This window comes from Phascolarctos cinereus, unplaced genomic scaffold (genome assembly GCF_003287225.1).
Source record: "Phascolarctos cinereus isolate Bilbo 61053 unplaced genomic scaffold, phaCin_HiC Scaffold_5;HRSCAF=322, whole genome shotgun sequence".
Classification (NCBI taxonomy): Eukaryota; Metazoa; Chordata; class Mammalia; order Diprotodontia; family Phascolarctidae; genus Phascolarctos; species Phascolarctos cinereus.
The window spans coordinates 223,551,433-223,574,477 of NW_027555958.1; the positions used below are offsets into that span (position 1 = coordinate 223,551,433).

At 39.1% G+C, this 23,045-nt stretch overlaps 1 protein-coding gene across 1 annotated transcript in view; it reads right to left on the reverse strand.

Annotated features, from left to right (window-relative positions):
* The window catches only part of OPN5 (opsin 5), a 66,187-nt gene that overhangs the window by 12,451 nt on the left and 30,691 nt on the right, over window positions 1-23,045 (reverse strand). Inside the window, exons 3-5 of the mRNA XM_020993950.2 lie at window positions 19,958-20,077; window positions 10,822-10,992; window positions 5,827-6,161 (exon numbers count right to left, since the gene is read on the reverse strand). Of these exons, the coding sequence (XP_020849609.2) occupies window positions 5,827-6,161; window positions 10,822-10,992; window positions 19,958-20,077 (626 nt within the window). The remainder of the gene's footprint in view (window positions 1-5,826; window positions 6,162-10,821; window positions 10,993-19,957; window positions 20,078-23,045) is intronic.

The window sequence follows — 23,045 nt, forward strand, 5'->3', positions numbered from 1 at the left end:
AAATATCCAACATCCAGCATTCCTTTGTGTTATTAGGAAGAGATGGCTCTCTTCAGGTGCTATAGTAGTATGGCAAGAACACTGGTTTGGTAGTCAAAGAGCCTGGGTTCCAATATTGTCTCCCATATACTACATAAACTTCTTGAAGCCAGGGGCTATTTCACCTACGTCTTAGTGCCTATCATGGTGTTGGGTACATTGTAGGTACTTAATAAATGTTTATTGATTTGTATAATTTTGGGTGTGTAATTTATGATCTCAGGCCTCAGTTTCCTCATTGCATTGAACAAAATGGACTTTGAGGTCACTTCCATCCCTCCACCAATAATCCTCTTTTCTCTGGGCTTATTTCCTCATCTGTGATGAGATTAGAGAGATTAAGTGACCTCCAAGAACCCAGCCAGCACTAACAGCTGACGATTCAAGGTATCTATGCATATAATTCAGATTATCTACATATTTATCTCTTTTTTTGAGTCAATCGGGATTAAGTGACTTGCCCAGGGTCACACAGCTAGTAAGAGTCTGAGGTCATATTTGAACTCAAGTGCTTTTGACTCCAGAGCAAGGTCACTCTAACCATTACGCCACCTAGATGCCCTTTAGAGTAGCTATATATTTAGTAAAATCCTCACTAACCCGAGGGAAGCCCTGTCTGAATTGTGGAGAGAAAAAGAGTTTTAATATTTCTGAGTTCAGAAAGTAACAAGAACAAAGCAAAACAAATATTTCCTAATAGTCCTTTGGGGTACTGTCTTCATGAATTGATAGACCTCAGTTCCTCATCTGTAAAATGAGTTAGAGAAGGAAATGGCAAACCAATATCTTTGCTGAGAAAATCCCAAATGGGGTCATGAAAAGTAGGACACAGCTAAAAAATGACTGAAAACACTGTGTGTGTGTGTGTGTGTGTGTGTGTGTGTGTATGTGTGTGTGTGTGCTTGTGCACATGCAGGAATGTATGTATATACATATATATTATATATACTAATTATGTATAAGAATATATGTGGAATTAGCACATATACATATATATATATATATATGTATATGTATATACCTAAAACTGCATTAATGTGGGCATATATATGTGTATATATGTAGGTGTGTGTACACACACACACACAGAGGTCTGTTGTTGTTCAATTGTTTCAGTCATGTTCGACTCTTCATGACCCCATTTGGGGTTTTCCTGGCAAAAATACTGTAATGGTTTGCCATTTTCTTCTCTAGCTCAGTTTACAGATGCAGAAACAAGAGACAAAGAGAGTAAAGTAACACAGGGCACAGATCTAGTAAGTGTCCGAGGCTGGATTTTAACTCAGGAAGATGAGTCTCCCTGACTCCAGGCCTGGCATTTTATCCATTGAAACATCTACATACCTGTACTAGTCACACCTGATTTTATTAGTTTAAGAAATTCTTCATAGATATAGGTATAGATCTATTGTATATGTAAGAGGGAGTCTTTAAAGACTTTTAAAGTTCTACACAATCATTTGTCCTCTTAAGTAGTTTTAAACATTTTCCTAGTCCATCTTGTGTACACTATTAATATTTTTAGCAAACTCTTTTTTTCTATGTATAGTCCAAAGATCAAATGCAGCCTAGTCCCAGTCTAAATTATCTCAGCTTTCTAATTAGTGGCATCTGAATTAATGAGGTTTAACTGTACTATCCTGGACAGATGCCCAGAAAATAGCTGTTTAAGGTAACCAACCATAAAAAAGCTGGTTTGGATGGTATGCTCTTTGCCTTCATCAACCCTAATTACAATGATCCATCAAAGAAACAATGGTGGAGGAACCTGGCTAGAAGAGTATAGGATTTGTAGCTGGAAAGGACTTTAAGGATCATCAAGTGAAATCTACCCCCTTCCTTTCATGGAGGAGGAAAATGAAGCCTAGAGCTATGAGATGACTTATCAAAAGGTACACAGCTAATAAGCTGTAGGGCCAGAACCCAAATCCAGGTCTTTTGATCTCCAAGCAAAACACCACCATATAACCCTGTGGCCTAATGACCCTTTCCTGAGGACTATTAAGGCCCAAATCAATAGCATTGGCTGTTTAAAATCATTCTTTGTCAAAATGCATTTAAAATATAAAGAGGAAAAAAATAAGAATTTAATGTCAAGAAAACAAGTCCAAATAGACACCTGCAGAAGCTGAAAAATTCAGTGTAAAATTGAGAGTGCTAAAGGCAACATTATTTGCAATCAATGAGATAGAATCATAGTTGCCAAGAATTTTTTTTTTCCTTATTGGGAAGAGCTTCTCTGCAGGTTTACTCCAACTCAGAGTCCTCCTGGAGCATTATATTTCTCTTTCTCTCTGCTTTACCATGAGGGGAAGAGTAATCCGAAATAGATGAATGGGGTTAAACTGCCAACCTGAGGACTTCATATGCAAATTGGAAGCTGAGTTTCCCCTTGGGAAAAAAAAAAAGACTAGCAAGATGCAGGTGCAGATAAGGTCTTAGTGGTGGTTGTAGGAAGCACAAATGCTTCAGACACATGAATCAGAGCAAACTGGCCAAAGGGTGGTGCCAAGCCACGACAAAGCATGGAAATACCAAAATGAACAGACCCAGTGTGAAGGAGCTTAGTTTGATTTGGAGTTAATAACTTTAAGGCTTCTGGCTTTAAGGAAAGACCTAGCATAATTTTGCCTTCATCTTAGCACTGATGTGATAAAATGAGGTTAAATAATGACTGAAAAATAGTTGCAGTTGAATCATTGAGGTAAGAGATTTAGTTGTAGTTAGGATTAGGGAATGCCAAGGTAAGGAAATTCCCTCTTCCAATGCACGTTGGTACCTTTTCTGCAATGCGTAGTTTTAGAGAATTGGCTTGAGCAGTGAAAAGTTCAGTGCCTTGCCCAGAGTCACACAGCAAATATGTATCAGAGTCAGGACTTCCTGGCTTCGAGGGCAGCTCTCTAGCCACAATGCCACACTGACATCTATGAGGTATACTAAGGCACTGATACATCTCTGGAATTGTTGCTTGCCAATTTTGAAAGACTTAGGAGTTCTAGTGAATGTAATGATAAACCATGAATCCAGAGGACTAAGATGAAGTATGCTACTCATCCCTTGTCAGAGAGGTGGAAGAAAAAATATACAACGGGACATACATTTTTGGACATGGCTAATGCGGCAATTTCTTTTAATGAACTATGAATATTTTTATGAGGATTTCCTATTATTATTATTATTATTATTATTATTATTATTATTATTATTCAGTTGGGAAGGAGAGATAATAAATGCCTGAAGAAAAAGATGATAAACAGACAATTATATGCATAGTAGATAGATAGATAGATGACAGCCTTTTAAAAGAAAGGAAGATCAAAAAGGATAATGAAAACAAAAACAATGGCCACTACTATATTAAAACCAATAGATATTTCTTGGGTTAGGCTTAACAAATACAGTTGTCCTTTCCACATCACAACTTTCTCCAGCCTGATTTCAATATATTGAAGGTCAGCATAAGAAATTAAATGGGAATTTTGGGTGTGGGGTTTTGCAGAAGCTGTAGATGGCACTGAAGGCCAGCAGTTAACACAGAACCTATGACCAAATACTTAACCCAAATTTTACAATAAGGTACTGTAAACACCCCATAAAAGAAAAAGAGAAAAAAATTAGACTTCTCTGGTATGAAGGGAAAGTGAAAAAATTTTATGCAGATTTTCCAGATTGCAGAGAGGGGGGATGGTGGGGATAGTGCCCCTAACACCAGTGATGTGGAAAGGATAATTGCCTTAAATAAAAAAACCTTGTGAACTCATTTAAAAATTAAATTCTTGTTTACTTTACCTTATTATGCAAATGTTAGTAATTAGAAATCAATTTCTGTTTATGCTATTATCTTTTAAAGGAGCAATATTTTATGAGAGAGAGAGAGAGGTGAGAGAGAGAGATCTAGTCAATGTGGCACAGTGTAAAAGTTCTGGATGTGTTAGGTATTCAAATCCTACCTCAAATACTTACTGGCTACATGACCCTTTAGAAATCACTTAACCTTTCTGAGTCTTAATTTCTTCATCTGTGAAATGGGTATAATAGCTGTAGCACCTCCCTCACAGCATTATTCGATGAGCAAAATGAGAGAATTTAAAGCCCATTGCCAAGTGTAAGAGTTATCTTATTGTCATATATTGTTACTATTATTCTTAATGTCTCCTAGTATTCAACACAGCCAAGCCCAGGCATCTAGAGATAGCAACTTGAATTAAAGATATGGTACTCAGGAGAAAATAATCATCTTCAGAAGAATTGCAGGATCATAGGACCATAGGATGGTGGAGCTGGAAGAGACTTTAGGGATCATTGAATGTAGCCCTATCATCTTATACCAACTAACCTCATAAGTCATAACCAGAGATTAACAATCAACTCGTTAAAAGAACTGGGGACATTGAGCCATTAGAAAACATGAACACTGGGAAGTAAGGGGGAAGAGAAGATATCTGTCTTCAAGGATTCAAGGAACCATCATGGTAACAAAGGATTATGTTGTGCTTGCTTCCAGCAAGCAGAGCCAGAATGATTAAGTAGAAGTTACAAGCATGCGGATTTTGCTCAATATAAAGCTTAACAATCAGAGCTGTCCAAAACCATGTTGGGATCCTCAGGAGGTAGGTTTCTCATCAAGGGAAGGCTTAAAATTGAGCTAGGTGGCACAGTGAATAGACCGCTAGGCCTAGAGTCAGGGAGACCTGGGTTTGGATCTGGCCTCAGTTACTTACTAGCTTAACCCTGTTTGCCTCAGTTTCCTCATCTGTAAAATGGGGTAGAGAAAGAAAAGGCAAACCACTCCAGTATCTTTGTCAAGAAAATCCCAAATGGGGGCAGCTAGGTGGTGCAGTGGATAGCTCACCAGCTCTGGAATCAGGAGGGCCTGAGTTCAAATCAGGTCTCAGACTAGACACTTGACACTTACTAGCTGTGTGACCTTGGGCAAGTCACTTAACCCCAACTGCCAAAAAAAAAAAATCCCAAACAAAGTCACAAAGTTTGGATATGACTGAACAACCAAAAGTATAAGAAGTAAGACCACTTGTCTGGAAATTTTTAGCAGGCTTCATACAATGTGATAAAGCAGAAAGATGGCTGATTTGGAGTGAGATGACCAGAGTTCACATCCTATCTTTGCTAATTATTACCTGTACAATCTTGTGCAAATCATGTGATCACTCTAGCATTCAGTTTCTTCATCTTTAAAATAAAGGGGTCAGACTACATTGTGTTTAGGGCCCCTTCCATCTGTAAACTTATGATCCAGTTTAAGGGGTTAAATTAGAGCATGTTGAAGATTCAGTTCCAGTAGTACAATGAATAGACCTTTGGGCCTAAAGTCAGGAAGATCTGAGTTCAAAGCTGGTCTCAAACATTTATTAGTTGTGTGACCCTGGGCAAGTCACTTAACCTCAGTTTTCTCAGCTATAAAATGGGATAATAATAGTACCTATCTCACAGGGCTGTTAAGAGGATCAAATGAGATAAGACTTATAAAAAGTACTTAGTACAATGCCTGACATGAAGTAGACACTAAAAAATACTAATTCCCTTCCCTTCTAATTCAACAATTCTGTGTCCAAGTTAAGTGAGTACAGCAGAGATGTGTATGGGAATGGTAAATGAAAAACCTAGAGTAATAAGATAGCACAGGACAGAGGAGAGAGTCTAGCACCATCACCATTAGTTTCTGCTGCTTCTCTACCCGTTCCTTTTCCTGATCCCTTTCTCCTGTATGTCCCAAATAAGTTTTTAGAGCCAGCAAAATGTATTTCCTCCAACATATGACTCCAGTACCTTGGTCAGTTTCATTTCCAGCACATGACTACTCTGGATCCGGCTGTCGAAATGGGCCACTTCTTTGGTGGAGGACTTGACCTTAGCAATTATCTTCACGTAGGAGAAGACAATCACGGCAGTTGGGAGCAAGAGACAGAAGAAAAGGATGTTCAGGATGAACGTTTGTCCGGTCACAGAGGCCTGCGCCAGCCACCAGTCGAGGGTGCAGGACGTTCCAAAGGGCTCAGGGGCGTAGTTCCCCAGACCTGCCAAGGGCATGGTTGCCCAGAAGGTAGCATAGGCCCAGATGATTACCAGGCAGATGTAGGCATGGTGTCTCTTCAGCCAAGTCCCTGGGTGGGAGGGGAAAAATGCATTATCTAGAAGCTCTGAGAGTCAGCTTTATGTACAGGAGCCACCTATGTCCAGAGCACAGGAGACTCCCTGCAAAGGATTTCAGAGCACCCCCACTGGGGCATCTTCCCCAGGAGGTACCCTATTCTCTGTAGATTTCCAAACCCTCTCCCTCAAACATAGGTTAGCCAGGGGCCCCTCTCAGCTAGCTCCCCATAGAAAGTAATCTCATACACAAATTCAACAGCATTAACACTAAATAAGTTATTAAGGTCTGATGAGATTCACGACATTACCTTCTCCAGAGATATTGGAGTTTAATAAGGGTCTTTTAGAGACATAATGCCAAAAGAATGACTTCCTAACAGTAGAATTTCATGTACTCAGAAGACTCACCATGGTGCCATGGAAAGCACGCTGAATTAGGAGTCAAGAGATGTAGGTTCAAATCCCCACCCTGCCACTGATAGATCATCTATTGACTGACCTTCAGTAAGTAGCCTTTCTAGAACTCAATTTCCTCATCTACAAAAACAGGGGATTAAACTAGTTTCCAACTTTGACAACTTATGGATCTAAGTTATTTCAGGGTGGGGAAACCTTAGCAGGATCCCTCAAATTCCCTACTCCACCAGGCACCCAAATGCACTCAAAGACAAATTCGTATCAGGTGAGGAAAAAAGAATAAATCATACCTTGTATTTATTGAACACCTTTCTTCCAAAAAGCTTTTGCACCTTCTTATCTCATTTGACCTCTTAATGTCCTTGTCAGGAAATGTGTATGTATGTACAGGAGATGTTGATCATTACTATATGTTACAAAACTAAAACAAGTGTCTCTCTGTGGCAAGTGGTAGCACAGCCTCCCTGTTTATATTAGATTAACCATCACTATCACTCAGCAGTCATGAGAGAGCCAGATTATCTTAAAGGAGAAGCTCAGAAAGCACTGTAGATGGAATTCTCTGAGAGCATCACTGTGTTCCCCAGTGCTAGCTTCCATTAACCAAAATAGAATCCCCCAAAAAGATAAGTCCTGACATCTTGAAAGAGCAATAGTGCTACACCAAGGAACATTTTTCAGGAGTTCAAGGTCACTACCACAGAATAAGGATTGGCTTAAATTATGGCTTTAATCTGAAAAGAGTGCTACCCACACACACACACACACACCTGTACACACACACACACACACACACACACACACACACACACACACACACACACACACACACCTTGGTTGTTAGATCCAAGGAAGTGGGATTCTGGATGTTTATCTGTCTGGGTCTAAAGTATCAGAAACTAAACATGAAGATCAATTTCAGAGAAGTCTAATCTATTAACCCTCAGACTCAGAGGCTCTGCTTATTTAATCCTCTTGGTCCCCCCTGCCCCTCACTCCCCATATCCAACCAGTTGTTTTAACTTAGCCGTCATACTGATGTGATATTTCTAGACTGGAAGCTGCATGCCACATTTCATCTAAACGGTATGTCTCCCTTAGGGCCCAGCAGAAGGATCCTCAGTGTAGACATGGTAATTTTTTCTAATTGAAATAAATTGATTTTCTCAATCTACCTCTCTTTTCTATTCCCCCAGCCAAACCTAGCTGAGGTTTTCATTATCTCTTACCTAGATTACCCCGAAAGCCTCGTAACTATTATCCCTGCCACCATTCTCTCCTCTCTTGCCACTCTATGTGGCACAAGACTGCCAAATATAGGAGTCTGATCACATCCCTCCCCTGCTCTTAAACCTCTCCAAATGACAGTTGAACTCCAAAGGCTGGCATTCAACCATTTTCACCTTCTGACTATAACCTACCCTTGCAATCTTCTTTCATGATCCTCCTTACATACTCTGAGAATCAGCCAAACTGCCACACTCAGTACCTTCCCCCAGTGGACTCCTTTTCCATCCCACAAATCTCTTCCTGATAGCTAGGTTCCATATGGAGAGAGAACTGGATTTGGAGTCAGGAAGATTTGAGGTCAAATGCAGTCTCACACACTTACTAGCTGTATGATCCTGGGCAAGTCACTTCTCTGTATCTCAGTTTCCTCATCCATAAAATGAGGGGACTGAGCTCAATGGCCTCTAAGTTTCTTTCCAGTTCTAGATCCATGATCTTGTGACTCTTTAAGAACCCCATCTCACATGTCACTTATTCCACAAAATTTTCCCTGATCCTTCATTCCCCCCCCAACTCCGCCCAAAAGTAATCTCCCTCCTGAAATGTCTCACAGCACTCTATAAGCCCTCTCTTTTGTTCCTACGTTCTAATTTACATTATAGTTAATGTCCATAACTTGTGTTCCCTAATTGATTGTAAGCTCCTTTAAGGCTGGGTCTCCATCTTATATCTCTGTGTAACCCCAGCACCTAGCATGGGGCCTTGTGTTTGGCACCTAACGAGTGTCTGTTGAATTGATTTGAATTCCAAAAGAAAAGGAAAAGAACTTTTACATTTAGCTCCACTCTGGCATCTCGTCTAGTGACTAGAGTCTATATTGCATTTACACAATTGTTGCCATGTTAAAATCTTCATTTATCAAGCTGAATCACACTGTGAGTTGGATCTAAAGATTTTAAAATTCACAATCTAGGAACAGAGTGGCTAAGTAAGTAACTCTTGTGCAGTCCACTCTCGATTATCCACCCTAGTGGAAGGGAGCATTGGCACAGATCATCCAAAACAGATAATTCAATGAAAAACACATATAAGTGACTTTGTGAGGTGTTTTGTACTTACATTTGGATAGCGTGTAAAGTTGTCATATACAGGAGGGAGTAGATTTGTTCTGTGATGCTCCAGAGGCAACTAGGACCAACGGGTGGAAGTTACAGGGAGGCAGATTTTGGTTCAACAATAGAAATTACCGTTTAACAACAATGGAACCAGACTGCCTCTGGAGGTAGTAAGTTTCCCATCATGGGAGGCATTCAAACAAGACTGCTGGACGTCCTGCGATCAGGGATTCTGTCAAAAGGATTCCTGCCTTGGATAGGCAGTTGGACCAATTAACCGCTATGATTCCTTCCAGTCTTAAGAGTCTATGATTCTGTGATGCTATGAGTGCTTCAGATGTTCTGGGATGTCCAAACAACTTCAAACAAAACAGTGAAGCCAGGCTATAAAGAAGACGCTGAAAAGCTAGCCGGTGTCCTTACCATTCCTTTGCTCAATGCCTCCCCCTATCCCCAACTGTTTCTGGGAATCAATAGCATCATCCCTTAGACTGAGGCAAAGCCACAGGCTAAAGCAGAATCTTTAGAAAAGAGAGAAGCTAACATTTAGACTCCCTCTGAACTTGTTTGACCACACCTTCCCTGGGAAATAGAAAGTATTGTTTTGGCCTAAAAGCCTTTCTTCTCTTCTAGAGTAAACAAGATCCTGTTTAAATCCATAGGACCATTAATTGCCAAATTTTGACACCAGCTATAAAATTTAAAAGCCGTGTCCCTTCATTCAAGATGAAATAACCCAAAACACTGATCACCGATCAGCGGATGGATATTGACTGAGTTGTATTTGGCATCTTGGCTCATGTTAGATCTATGAACAATTCCAAAATGATTGTTGGGCCAGGGTTGCAGGAATGATCAAACGAGTAATCCAGTGCTCATTAAAAAAAACACTGTGATGAAATCACAGGTCCAAATTCCACCCTTCACCAATTAACTTTTAAAGGTAAGATTCTATCACATTAAGGTAGACAAAACTAGCTTGACCCATTTTTCTCCCTTGTCTAAGGTCTCAGCGCTTTAATTGATGGCTAAAGGCTAAAAATAATTGACAGGTGAATCAAAGATGACTGATCTTGTTAAAGAGCATTGTAAACATTGTACTTACCCTGAGCATTCCAAGAATGCCTAAACTTCAGCCTAGGGGGTTAAATAAACTTAAGCCTAATAGGTTAAACTTAAACCTCCAGAGGGTGCTCCTCTGATCCCACAAGTCCTCTGTGTCCAAAAAAGGAAAAACCACTGACTGACTCAAACATTTTCATCACAGTGAAAGATCTACTTGAAAAAACATTTACCAATCCCTGAGATATTTTATCAATTTTATCATTTTTTCCTCCTGAGTCAACATCCACAACCCCTATCCCATTCCACATTCAAGAGGGGGAAAAATGCTTTAACGAAAACATTTTAATTTGTGACTTTACATAGACCAAGCCTGGACATACAAAGATGTTCAAAGATTTGTAGGCAAGGTATTTCCCTAGGCAAGATTTTCCATTTTGGAATCCCCTTTGACTCAACAACTGAGTGGACCTGAGCCTGAGGAGAAAATCAAGCCCATCTTTAATTATAATTAGATTTTTCTCTGAGGCAGATGGCCTAAGGATCTATTACCCAGGGATTCCACCAGTTTATTATATTCCTTCCCTTCACGTAAGGAAGAAGCTAAAATACAAGATGTATGAGGAAAAATGATCCACTTTCTCCAGTTTGGTGGCCTAGTACCAGAAAGCATTTTGAGATAATATTTTTTAAAAAAAATAGGATATGTTGGGCCATGGGAGTTTACATGAGATTACACAGATGCCATTCTGAGGGCTATGGATCTGATTCAGTCCTCCCAAACCAATCTCCAGCCCTGCCTCCCAAGAAAGGAGAAGGACACTTCTGAAGGAACCTGCCAACTTACCGTAAGAGAGGTAGCAGATTTTCAAGTATCTGTCCAGGCTGACAGCAGTCATAGTGATAAGGCTCCCACAGCCGAAGAAAAAACCGGCCCATCCATACCAGCGGCAGCCAACCCAGCCAAACACCCAGCGATGAGAGAAGCAAGAAATGATCGTGAAAGGCTTGCCTACAACTAGAAAAGAAAAACGCAGTTTACCGTGGGAAATGCTGGTGTTATCAAAACAATCATTTTACTCCTTACCTTGATGCCACCCTATTCCTCTCCTTTGTCAGATTGTTTAGATGAGAGACAACTTCTGGAACAAGAACTCTAAGTAATACAAGGGACAGAGCTATGGACCTGAGCTCAGATTCTGACTCTTATTTACTACCCATGTGACTTTGGCAGAGTAGATAGAGAGCCAACTTTGGAGTGAGGAAGACCTAGATTTAAAGCCCATGGCTGACATATACTACATTGGTGACCCTGGAAAAGTCATTAAATTTCTCAAGGCAGCTTCCTAAGAGTGTAAATTGCAAAAGGGGTGCCAATCTACATTGGCAGAGGTAGCTTCCTCATCAGAAGCTTCCCATACCCATGAAATCACAATTCTAGCCCCTGGCCCTATAGTTCTTAGAGCTAGAAGGATGGTTAGGAGATAAACTATTTTAACCCCTTGCCTCCAGACATTTGGGATGTTTTCATCCCCACCTTGCAAAAGAAGCAATTTAAGGCAAGAGAGATTCAATTACAAAGTCAGAAGAGGACAGAGGAAAGAGTGGAACCCAGGGCTCCTGATTTCTGTTATAGTACTTTTTCTACCATCAAAGTTCTTTCTGTTATTCAAAATTAAGTTCATGTGAAAGTCCATAGAACCAGGCTGTGGAGCTGCAATGGTGGCCTAGGCCAGTAATTTACATCAACAATCCAAGGAATTCATGCTAAAAATTCTTTAATGACACTTTAAGAAATAAATAGTTTCAGAATGTTAGATAGATAGACAGACAGACAGACAGACAGACAGACAGATAGATAGATAGATAGATAGATAAGATTTACTCTGGCAGTTTACAATACATCTTGTTGTTGAAAGGAGTTTATCCAACCAAAAAAAAAATGGGAACCAATCACTGTTGGGGCAAAATATTGAAGAAGAAAGTTTTTCTTTAGGGCTATAGTCTTCCTCCTCTCCCTCAGATGTTCCATGCCCAAACACTGCCTGTGCACTAAAAGTGCACAGCTGTTCCTTTGTGGGCAGGAGCCACAGTCAAAAGACAGGCACAATATAAAGTTGCATTTGGTGATCTCCAGGCCTACTTCATGCCTGGTCCTACCTTGACCTGTCCTTGGAATTGTTCCCAGCCACAGGTAATGATTTTGATCCAAATCATGCCACTGGATTAGATAAGGTTCCCCTAGAATATTAGAATGACCAGTACCCTACAGTTACCTGGTGGGATGCACCATTATCTATCCTCTGATATAGTAAAACTCCCTTCTCAGGACGGAAATTGACCCACCTATTCTGGCTCAATTGATTAATGACCCCTTCCGTACTCAAGGACTTCAATAGATCAATCGGTCAGTGGATAACCATTTCTTAAGCACCTACTATATTCCAGAAACCATGCTAAGCACTGGAAATACAAAAATAAAAATAAAGGCAAAAGAAAGTTTCCTTATCTGCAAAATAAGGGTATTGGACTAGACAGAGGCAACCAGTTGCTACCTTGGTCAGAGCACTGGGCCTGGCATGAGGAAGACTTGAGGAGGGGGCCAGCACTGGGGGCTAGGTTTAAACTCTGGCTTTTCCACATGGTATCCACATATTTTGCTGTGCCATGCTCATATTTCCGTGAAATAAAGAAAAGCAATTTCAGTAAGTGCTGGGCTCAAGTTCTTTGCATCTCCCTGGACCTTGGAGGCTCTAGTTATTTATTTATCAGAGCTCCTTCATTTTCTCTGACTTTCTAGAAAGCATCCTTCTGCTTAGATTCATCCAGGCTTTCCTGTTCAATTACTGTATTAAATTTAGTGGCCTACTCCTTCCCTGAAGGGAACATGTAGAGGGAAAGGTGGAGGAAATGAGTTTACATAATGTGTTTGTCTAAAGAAGCTGCTTTAACTGATTAGACAGACAGAATGACCTAGTGACTGGGTTCAGATCCTGAATCTGTTATTAACTAGTTTTTCAACTTGGGCCTCAGCTATCTCATTTGTAAAATGAGCATAATAAGATTGGTGCTACCTGCCTCACAAGATAATTGTAGAGGAAAAGCTTGTATAAGTATGAATTACCACTGCACTAGAAATATCCTAGAACTTAGACTGGGAAACTACCTAATTTTGCAGATGAAGAAACTGAGGTTTGGAGAGGTAACAGAATAGTTATTATTTGATAACTCCCTTCCCAAACAAGTTGTGCTGTTTTCCACGTGTTAAGGTCACTGCTATTGATTCACCATCCATACAGCAAAAAATAGACTTGGAAGTTTGTTTGTTTTCAGTCTTGGATAGGAATTCCTACCAACTCATCTGAACTCTTCATCATTAGCTCCCTATGTGCTCAATACTATAGATCTGCAGCAAGCCTGTGGCGTCATCAGAACTGCATTCTAGCCAGCCAAGCTAATAGAAGTGTTATCAATTAATCAATAAACATGTATGAGATGCTTGCTATGTTCCAGGCTCTGGAGATGCAAAAAACAAAAGTGAAATAGTTTCTGCCCTCAAGGAACTTGCCATTTATTGGAAAACAACACACATACAAGTAACTAAACACAAAATTTATAAATGTAAAGTAAATACCAGGTAATTTCAAGGGGAAAGCAGTTGGAATCAGAAAAGGTCTCCTATAGAAACTGATTTTTGAAAAACCTAGGGATTGTAAGATGTGGTGGTAAAGAAGGGAGGGCATTGGGAGAGAAGGGCAGGAAGGACAGTCTTCATTAGCACCAATACTAATCTCCATGAGGACAGGATGGAAATTTAGCTGTTCTAGTGCCTAAGTAGTACGTGTTAGCTGGTTAATAAACGTTTGCTGAATTGAATCGATAGAGGCAATCAAACAACGTTGAACTAAATTGTAACAGATGAATTGCTTGTTGATTTAAAGAAATAAATGAATAAGTTTCCCATTGGACCAAAGTGTGACTGGCCTCGTGGAAGGTGGGGAAGCAATCTGAAAGGATGGTTATCCGATTGCTAAAGAGCCAACATTCTTCTCAATATTCTCCCAAGCTGGGCCTTATTAAGAGAATACACAGAAAGGCCCAATACATCAAGGACCTGTCATTTCACGATTGTGGGTGCTCCCCTTAGCAAAGAAGACTCTATTATCTTTAAGTATCAGTAAATGGATGGATTGAGACAAAATAATTATAATTCATTTGGAAGAACAAAAGGTCTAAAATCTCAAGGGAAAACACTGAAAAAAAGCAGGAATAAATGGAAAATAGCATTCCCAAACCTTAGATTATATTATAAAGCAGTAATAACCAAAAAAAATTGGTACTGGTTAAAAAATAGAGTAGATCAATGGAACAGACAAGAATTCAATTGGATTTGATTAAATTCACTGTGTTCAATTATGTAACTATATAAATTATCTGGGAAAGAATTCCTTGAACTGATGGGGAACTGGAAAGGAGGTGGGCAGAAATTAAGTTTAGACAAACATGTTTCAATATATTTCACCATAAATTTTAAATGGATATGTAACTTGAATAATAAATCACACATTATTTTTTTTAAAAATAGAAGATAATAAGATCAGGTACTATTCACAGCTATGGCTAGAAGGAAAGTGCCTAAAAAATAAGGGTCAGAAGTTATCATAAATGATTTTTTTAAAAAAGATAGTTTTGATTACATGAAATTGAAAAGCTAACATACAAACAAAATCCATGCAACTAGGATAAGTTGCTGAATGGGGGAAATGATCATTGTATCATATTGACATAAGAATCTGATGGTAAAAATATAGATAAATATATAGACAAACATTTAAGACCAAAAGCCATTTGCCAACAAATAGACAAAGTTTATGAACAAACTGTTTTCAAAAAAAACCTAAAAACTATTAAGGAGCATGTGAAAGATTGCTCCAAACCTTTAATAATAAGAAGAAAAAGACAACAGCCCTGAAGTTTTACCTCATACCCAGCAAGTTGAAAAAAAATGACAATAGATGTCAATGTTAGAGGAATTGCAAAATTGGTTCAATCATTTTGGAAGTCATTTTTAACATATGCTAAAAAGTGACTAAAAGATCCATTCCCTTTGACTCAGAAGTCCTACAGATAGATGATAGATATACAGATGTACACAAATGTACTATGCATGTATATATGTATTATATATTATAAATATGTTATATACATATATTATCACACACACACACATACACATACACACACCCAAAGAGGTCAAAAATAGTAGAGTCCTATACATACTATAGCATTCATAGGAGCAGCACTTTTTTTGTGAGTGGTAAACAATTGAAAACAAAGAAAAGGCTCACCACTTGGGGAATGCCTAAACAAAAGATGGTGGCTGAATATAATGGACTATCACTGTATTTTTTAAAAAAATATGAATTTGATGTATTCTGAGGAGCACTCCTCACAAACTGATACACGTGAAGTAAACATTACCAGGAAAACAATATACCCGTGACTGCAGCAGTGAAAATAGAAAAAAAACAAAAACACAAAATTGAATATTCTTTAATTAAAATGACCAACTTTGGCCCCAGAGAAGAGAAAATAAAACCCATCTCCCTTCTTTCATTGTAGACAGTGGGGACTGTAGGCATGGAACATACTTTCAGTCTATATCGGTGTGTTGATTAGTTTTGTTGAACTGCTATTTTTCCTCTTTCTTTTTAATTCTTCATTACAAGGGGAGGGATATGTTTGGGAAAGAAGGTAATGTAAATATTTGTTGTTCAGTTTTTTTCAGTCATGTCTGACTCTTAATGATCCCATCTAGGGTTTTTGGTTTGTCTTTTTTTTCTTCTCAGGCCATTTTACAGGTGAGGAAACTGAGGCAAACAGGGTTAAGTGACTTGCCCAGGGTCACATAGCTAGTAAGTTTTTGAGAATAGATTTGAACTCAGAATGATGAGCCTTCCTCACTCTAGCCCAGTACTCTATCCACTGTGCTACTTTGCTGCCCACATATATGTAAATATGTGTGTATATCTACACATACAAACATATATATGTATATGTGTATATGGATAAATTATCAGTAGGTTGTCTCTGATAATTACCTCCATTACCCTGAGAACAACCTGGTGATTAAAGTCAGAAAACTGAGGACCACAAACACTCAGTCCATTACCAGGCCCATCACCGAAGCAGATTGCCTAAATTTTCCCAAACTTTGCCCTCCCCTGGCACAGCTTAAAAACCCAGGACCACCTGCACATTATATTAAGGCACCAAAGTGAGGTTTCATCAAAGGAACTCATGGGATGTCAGTAAGGGATGAGTCTGTCACATCTCTTCACAGGTACATGGCAGTTTGCCTGGTGACGTTGATACATGCCCTTGGGGGCTGACAGTCTAACAGGGTTGAGGAAAGAGACAGAGCGTAGCTGCCAATTTATAAAAGTGTGCTGAGGAAAAAAAATGTGAGAGGTGGTGGGCTTGAGAATGGGCCAGGTGAGTCTGAGAACTCTGTCATTGCGAAGGGAAAGGGTTTTTTTTTTGTTTTTTGTTTTTGTTTTGTTTCGTTTTTTTGTGAAGCAAGTTCTTCTAGGTGAAGTCACTTTCAATGAAATCACATCAACTAGGGGACCATTTTTTTGGTTAGGCTTCATCTAATTCCTGTGAGCCCATCATTAGTTATCAGTGAAGGATGGATGATAAGTCAGGTTTTAGTCATGGACTGTAATCTCCACACTGGATGCAACAGAAAAAGTTTTAAATCTTATTTTTTGCACACACACACACACCCCTAACACCTTTCCCTCGCAGATTACCCCCTATTTAATCTGTAAATCTATAAATATCATGTATTGAACTATTTATTTACATATTGTCTACTCCCATTAGACCATGAGCTGCTTGAGAACAAGGATGGTTTCGGCCTTCCTTTGTATCCTTAGGGCTCATCACGGTGCCTGGCACAAATTGAAAAATGCATGTTAAGTAATGTTTAGGGGAATTATAGGATCTGGAGAAAATCTCAGAGATTATTTAGTACAACCCTCTCATTTTACAGATAAGAAAAATGAGGCCCAGAGAGATTCGCTTGTCGAGGTCAGGAATGTAGTAAGTAGCGGAGGTGGGATTTGAACCCAGGTACTCTAACTCCAAATCCAATACTTGTTCTACTAAACCACATTGCCTCTTAATTAAGATTGAAATTGAAAGCTGCCATTCATGTTTCAATACCGCCACCCTGTGGTCATTGTGAGTGATAGCAAGGTACATAGGTACATAGTGCAGCCCAATGACTCCCTTTGCTCTGCCCAGGAATATTTTCACGGCAGAGGATGCAGCTTTTCATTCTTCTTCTTGGCCTATGTAATTCCCAGAAGGACTAATGTGGCTTAAATCCACCCACTGAGCGAGGCCTACATAAAGAATTCTGGGCAGTCAAACTCTCGGTAAGAGTTCAGCTAATCTACTGCTGAGCAATGAATAGTCTCACTGGGGACTTTTTTGATCCTATTCTTAAGAGATTCGCAGATTCAGAAAAGCATACTTAGAAGGAAGAAAAGCTGACAGCACAAAGCATCATTAAAGGGTGACTTTAGGCAGAGAAACAGTGATTAAAATATTTCTGACAACTTTGGCTGTTCATGTCTCCTCTTCAAACAGTAAACAGAAATGAACATAATTTCTATAACTGGAATGATTTGACAGTAAATGAGACTTGTTCAAAAACAAACAGGCTAGCATATGAAGCAGGATTCAAACCCAAATCTTCTCAACTCCAAGTACAGAATGCTCATCACAGAATGTCAGAGCTAAATGGACTGACCCTTAGATATCATTAAACCCAACTCTTTCATTTTCTACAGGAGGAAAATGAGACCAAGAAAAGTGACTCAAGGTCACAGAATTATCACAATAATCCAAAATTCTCATTCCAAATGTATGTACATAGAAAGATAACAAGGACAGGAGAGGAAGCAGCTCTGAGAAGTTATGCTGAACAGCAAACTCCTAAATATTCATATATACATATGCAAATATGTAATATGTGCATGTATATAAACACATATATACATATACATACTGTTTGTGTATATATAAGTATTATACATATAAGTATTATACATATGTTTACAATGCAAACATATATAGTATACAGACAGAATCAGTAAATAATTCACTCCAAATCCCTACAATATACATTACCAGCTGGACAAAGATGGCATCTTTGGGCAAGCATTCTTAGCCTAGATCGCAGGCTGGTCAGTGAACTCAGATGGGGAAAATTTTTCCATCTTTACTAACATTTGGTTTCCTTTGTAATCCTATGTAGATAACTTTATTCATTTGAATCGTTATTCTGAGAAAGGGTTAATGACCCATAAAAGGCCAAGAACCATCGTCTCAGGACCTGCATTAAAATCTCACTTTTATCCCAATCTTGTTTGTTCTCCAAGTGTTTTTTGCCTTATTCAAAGACTAGACCAGGAGTAGGGAACCTGTGGAGGCCACGTGAGGCCTTCTAGGTCCTCAGATGCAGCCTTTTGACTGAGTCCAAGTTTCATAGAACAAATCCTTTTCTTAAGGGGGTTTATTCTGTGAAGTTTGGATTCAGTCAAAGGGCTTCACTTGAGGACTTAGAGGGCCGCATGTGGCCTCAAGGCCACAGGTTTCCCACGCCTGGACTTGACTATTCCAACAACTTTCTGACCACTCTCCTTTCCTGAAGTCTCTCCCATCAATCCAACCTTCTCACAGCAGCCAAAGTAGTCTGCCTAATGTACATCCAGCCAAGTCATCCTCTGCTCAAAACCATTCAGTATTAAGACTGAGTTGGGGTTTACCTAGGTCTCTTAATTCTGAATGCTTCCCTTACTTTCCAAAGTGGCCCATACCATGGATTCCTGGAATCTGTAAAATCTGCCTTTCTACTTAGGTAAGGGTAGGATTGGGGATGAGGAAGCAGGGCATGAGTTGGCATGTGATTTATGCCAAATGAATGGTAGAGACAGTAAGTGCTCTGAGTTCAGTGGAAGGGGTAATCAGGGTAATCATATATGCTTGTTTTATATGCTCCACAGTGCCTTAGCATAGTGCTGAGCACGCAATGGGAGCCTGATTTATGGGATTTGAAATTTGAACCCATTATTCTTTGAGTGGTTTAGTAGAAAGTGTGATTAATTTGGATTCTCAGAACTAGGATTCAAATGCTGATTCTCCTACTTTCGGGTGACCTATATGACCTTGGACAAGTCACTTCATTCTAAAACCTCTATTTGAAGATGAGGCTCAGCTTGTATATCCCCTCCTTTCTTAGCTGGTTACATTATTCTGGGATTTATCTGATCTCCACCATTCCCTCATGTTATGTACCTTCCCCCCATGCCTTTGCAGCCTTTTGTGTGTTGTTCCCCCTTCCCATTAATTGTAAACTCTTCAAGAACAGAAACTCTTACTTTTTTATATTTGTATCTCCAACAATTATCACAGTGCCTGGCACATAGTAGGTGCTTAATAAATGCTTATTAACTATTGACTTAACCTACCAAGGCTTCAATTCTATCATCTATAAATTAAGAGGGTTGCATTAGATGACCTCTAAGGTCTCTAAATCAGTAATATTAAGATGGTTCTTACTCTGCTGCACATATCTCTCATGCTGCATGTTGCCAGTTCATAATTTCTTCACTCCTTCAAGGATCTTCTGGGTGTTCATTTTAAACTTGTTTCTAAACTTAATCAATATAAAATTATTCGGGGGCAAGAAGAAAAAAAGGTGTCACATAGCATCGTTTTTTCCTGGCCCCAAACCCCACCAGAGACAGCCGTGTAGGCCCAGGCCTACCTTTCTATCTCTTCTAACCAGGAGTTCCCACTAACTTCAAGGAGTGTGGACAGTACTAGAGTAAAGGAATAAACTCATTGGTCAACTTGGAATGGAAAAGTTAAAAAGCATCAAGAAGAAATGATATTTATTGCTGTATTACCTGAAATCCCCAGGTCACAGACTGCTAAATTAACTGTCATTATTTCAGCAGGTCTCAGCTTCTTCTTCCTTTTTGAAGACATATAAATCACGTAGCCATTTCCCAAGGTGGACAACACACCTAGAGGAAAAATACAAAGTCGAAGCACTGAACGACCAAGACAACTGAATGAATGACAAGCCACTGAAAAGTCAAACCAAGCCATGAAAACATTCTTCATTTCGGTTCCAACCATTGCTTATAAGATAAATGAGCACTCAACTTTTGACATCCATCTGAAAATATTTTATAATTAGTTGGCACTACCTATCTACAAGCCTTCTTGTATAACCAATTGAAGTCTGAAAGGCCTTGAGCTCTGTTTACTTCTTTTTAGTGGAAGAAATTCTGAGCTTCCATGTCTGAACATACAGTAGGGATTTCCTCCCTGCCTCAGGGTTTCTTACTTGATTCTGTAGCCATGTGTCTGTGCAATTCTAACACAGACGCCCCCAAAAAGCTACTTTGCTCTCACTGTTTCTCAACCGTTTGCAATCTGGCTTCTGACCTCATCACCCAGCTGAAACTGTCCTCAAGTTACCTATGATTGTTTAATTGCCACATCTGAAGTCCTTTACTCAGATTTCATGCATCTTGACATCTCTGCAGCATTTAACACTCCTGACCACCATTTCTTCCTGGGTATTTACTCTCCTTTCTGAATTTTCATGATATGGCTTTCTCTTGGTTCTCCTATTATTTTTTATATTTATTATACATTATTTTATTTATATACATATTTGTATGAATAAAATTTCTATTTTATATTATCTACTGTATATATTCCTCAGTCTCCTTTTGCTAGATCATAATCTATATCCTGCCCCCTTCCTGTGAGCATGTCACAAGGCCCTGTCTTTCTCTTCTGTCTCTGCACACTCTCTCAGGGACCTCTTTAGCTTAAGTTTAATTATCTTCTCTATGCTGACGACTCCAAGATCTATCTAGTCCCAAGTAAAAATGTGCTGACTTTGTGATGGGAGAAACAGAATTTTCTGTTTTGTCTTAACATATCTTCCCCACAATCAAAAGTGTGAAAGGGGAAACACATTTCAATAGTTGTGATACTCCCAGAAACCCCAGTGTGCTGTTAGAAAATTTCAAATCCCTGGAGTCAGGGTTGCCTGGATGGTTCATTAAAAGTAACAACTCTCTTAGGTTAGAAGAAGAGAAAAAAAAAAGAGATGATTATAGACCCTAAAGTCACCCAATTCAAATGAAACTCATTAAAGGAAACCAGGAAGAAAATCAAAAGTGAGAAGACAAAGTTTCAGAGACAGATTTTTTTTTTAATGATCAACAAAACGCACTTTTCTTTTTTTCTTTCTCCAAGGAAAGCCCTTTATCCACTCAAAGCCCTAGGGACATGGTACAAAAAGACTTGTTAAAAACAAAATTCTTTCAGATACTCCACGGAAATCAAATACAGACCCCTAAAAAATGTTTTCAGTAATAGTAAAGAAATGGAAACACAGCAGATGTTCTTTAAGTGGGTAATAGCTTAACAAACCGTGATAAATGAATGTAATGGAATATTACTTCTGTAAAAAAAATTAACATGAAGAATACAAAGAATAGAAAGACCTATAAACTGATCCCAAGTGAAATAAACAGAACTAAGAAAACAATGTACACAATGATTACAACAATGGAAGTGGAAAGAACAACTCATAGTAATTGGACATGTATGATGTGAAATTATAAGGACTAAGCTTGACCCTGAAGAGAAGTTATAAGCATTGATCTCCCTCCCTTCTTTGAAGAGCGGCGATGTGAATGGAATGCTGCCTATAACACTGGACTTGGATGATATATTGGTTAATTTGGCTCCACTGCAATTTTTTTCCCTCTGTCTTTTTGTTATAAAAGACGGCTTTCTGGAAGGGATGCAAGAGGGGCATATTGGGAAATGAAGATGATATAAAAACAAAAAAAGATATAAATAAGTCTTCTAATAGGAAAAAAAAGGAATAAGCCCTTTTATCTTCAGGAAGGTAAAACTCACTCTGCCAATCAGTTTTCTATTTTCCTTTTCAGTTGTCAAGTCTTATTAGTTCTACTTCCACCACATTGCTCATGCCCATTCTTTTCTCTGCACTCACATGGCCGACATCCTAGTCCAGACTGCACCATTTTTCGCCTGTACCAATGACTCTAAATTGGATTTTTCATTTTATTCTGTAACAAACTAAACTGTCTTGAGCTGAAAATGAATCATAACCCCTAAATGATCTATTTCCACCACCCATTACTACTCCCTCTAGAATTAGGATGCCTAAATGGCCTACGATACCAAATCAAATCCTACTGACAGATTAAATATTTTCAGTCAGTCAATAAAGATTTATTGCTGCAGCTGTTTTTCAGTCGTTCAGTCATGTCTGACTTTTCATGACCCCCATGGACCATACTGTCTGTGGGGTTTTCTTGGCATAGATACCGGAGTGGTTTGCCATTTCCTTCTGCAGTAGATCAAGGAAAACAGAGATTAAGTGACTTACCCAGGGTAACATAGCTAATAAGGTTTGAGGCCAGATTAGAAATCAGGTCTTCCTGACTCCAGGTCCAATGCTCTATCCACTGAACCACTTAACTGCCTCCCAAACACTTATCAAGTGCCTATGATGTGTGCCAGGCACTGCGCTAAGCATTGGAAATATAAAAAGGGGCAAAAGACAGCCCTTGAGTCAAGGAGCTCAGTCTAATGAGGAGAGAAAACAAGCAAATAAGTATGTAAAAATGAGCTACATACAGGATAAACAGCAAATAACTAAAAGAGGGGTGATGAAGATGAAGAGAGGTTAGGAAAGTCTTCCTGAAGAAGCCTGTTTGGAAAAACAGCAAAGTACAGTAAAGAGGTCACTGCACTGGGAATCAAAAGACATTGGGTTGAAATTCTAACCCAGATGCTTATTAGTTGTATAAGCCTGGGCAAATCACTTCACCCTTCAGTGCCTTCGTTTCCTCATTTGAAAAATGAGGAGGGCTGGATTTGATAGCCTCTAATATCCCTTCCAGATCTAACTCTCTGATCTTCTTATCCTTTTTC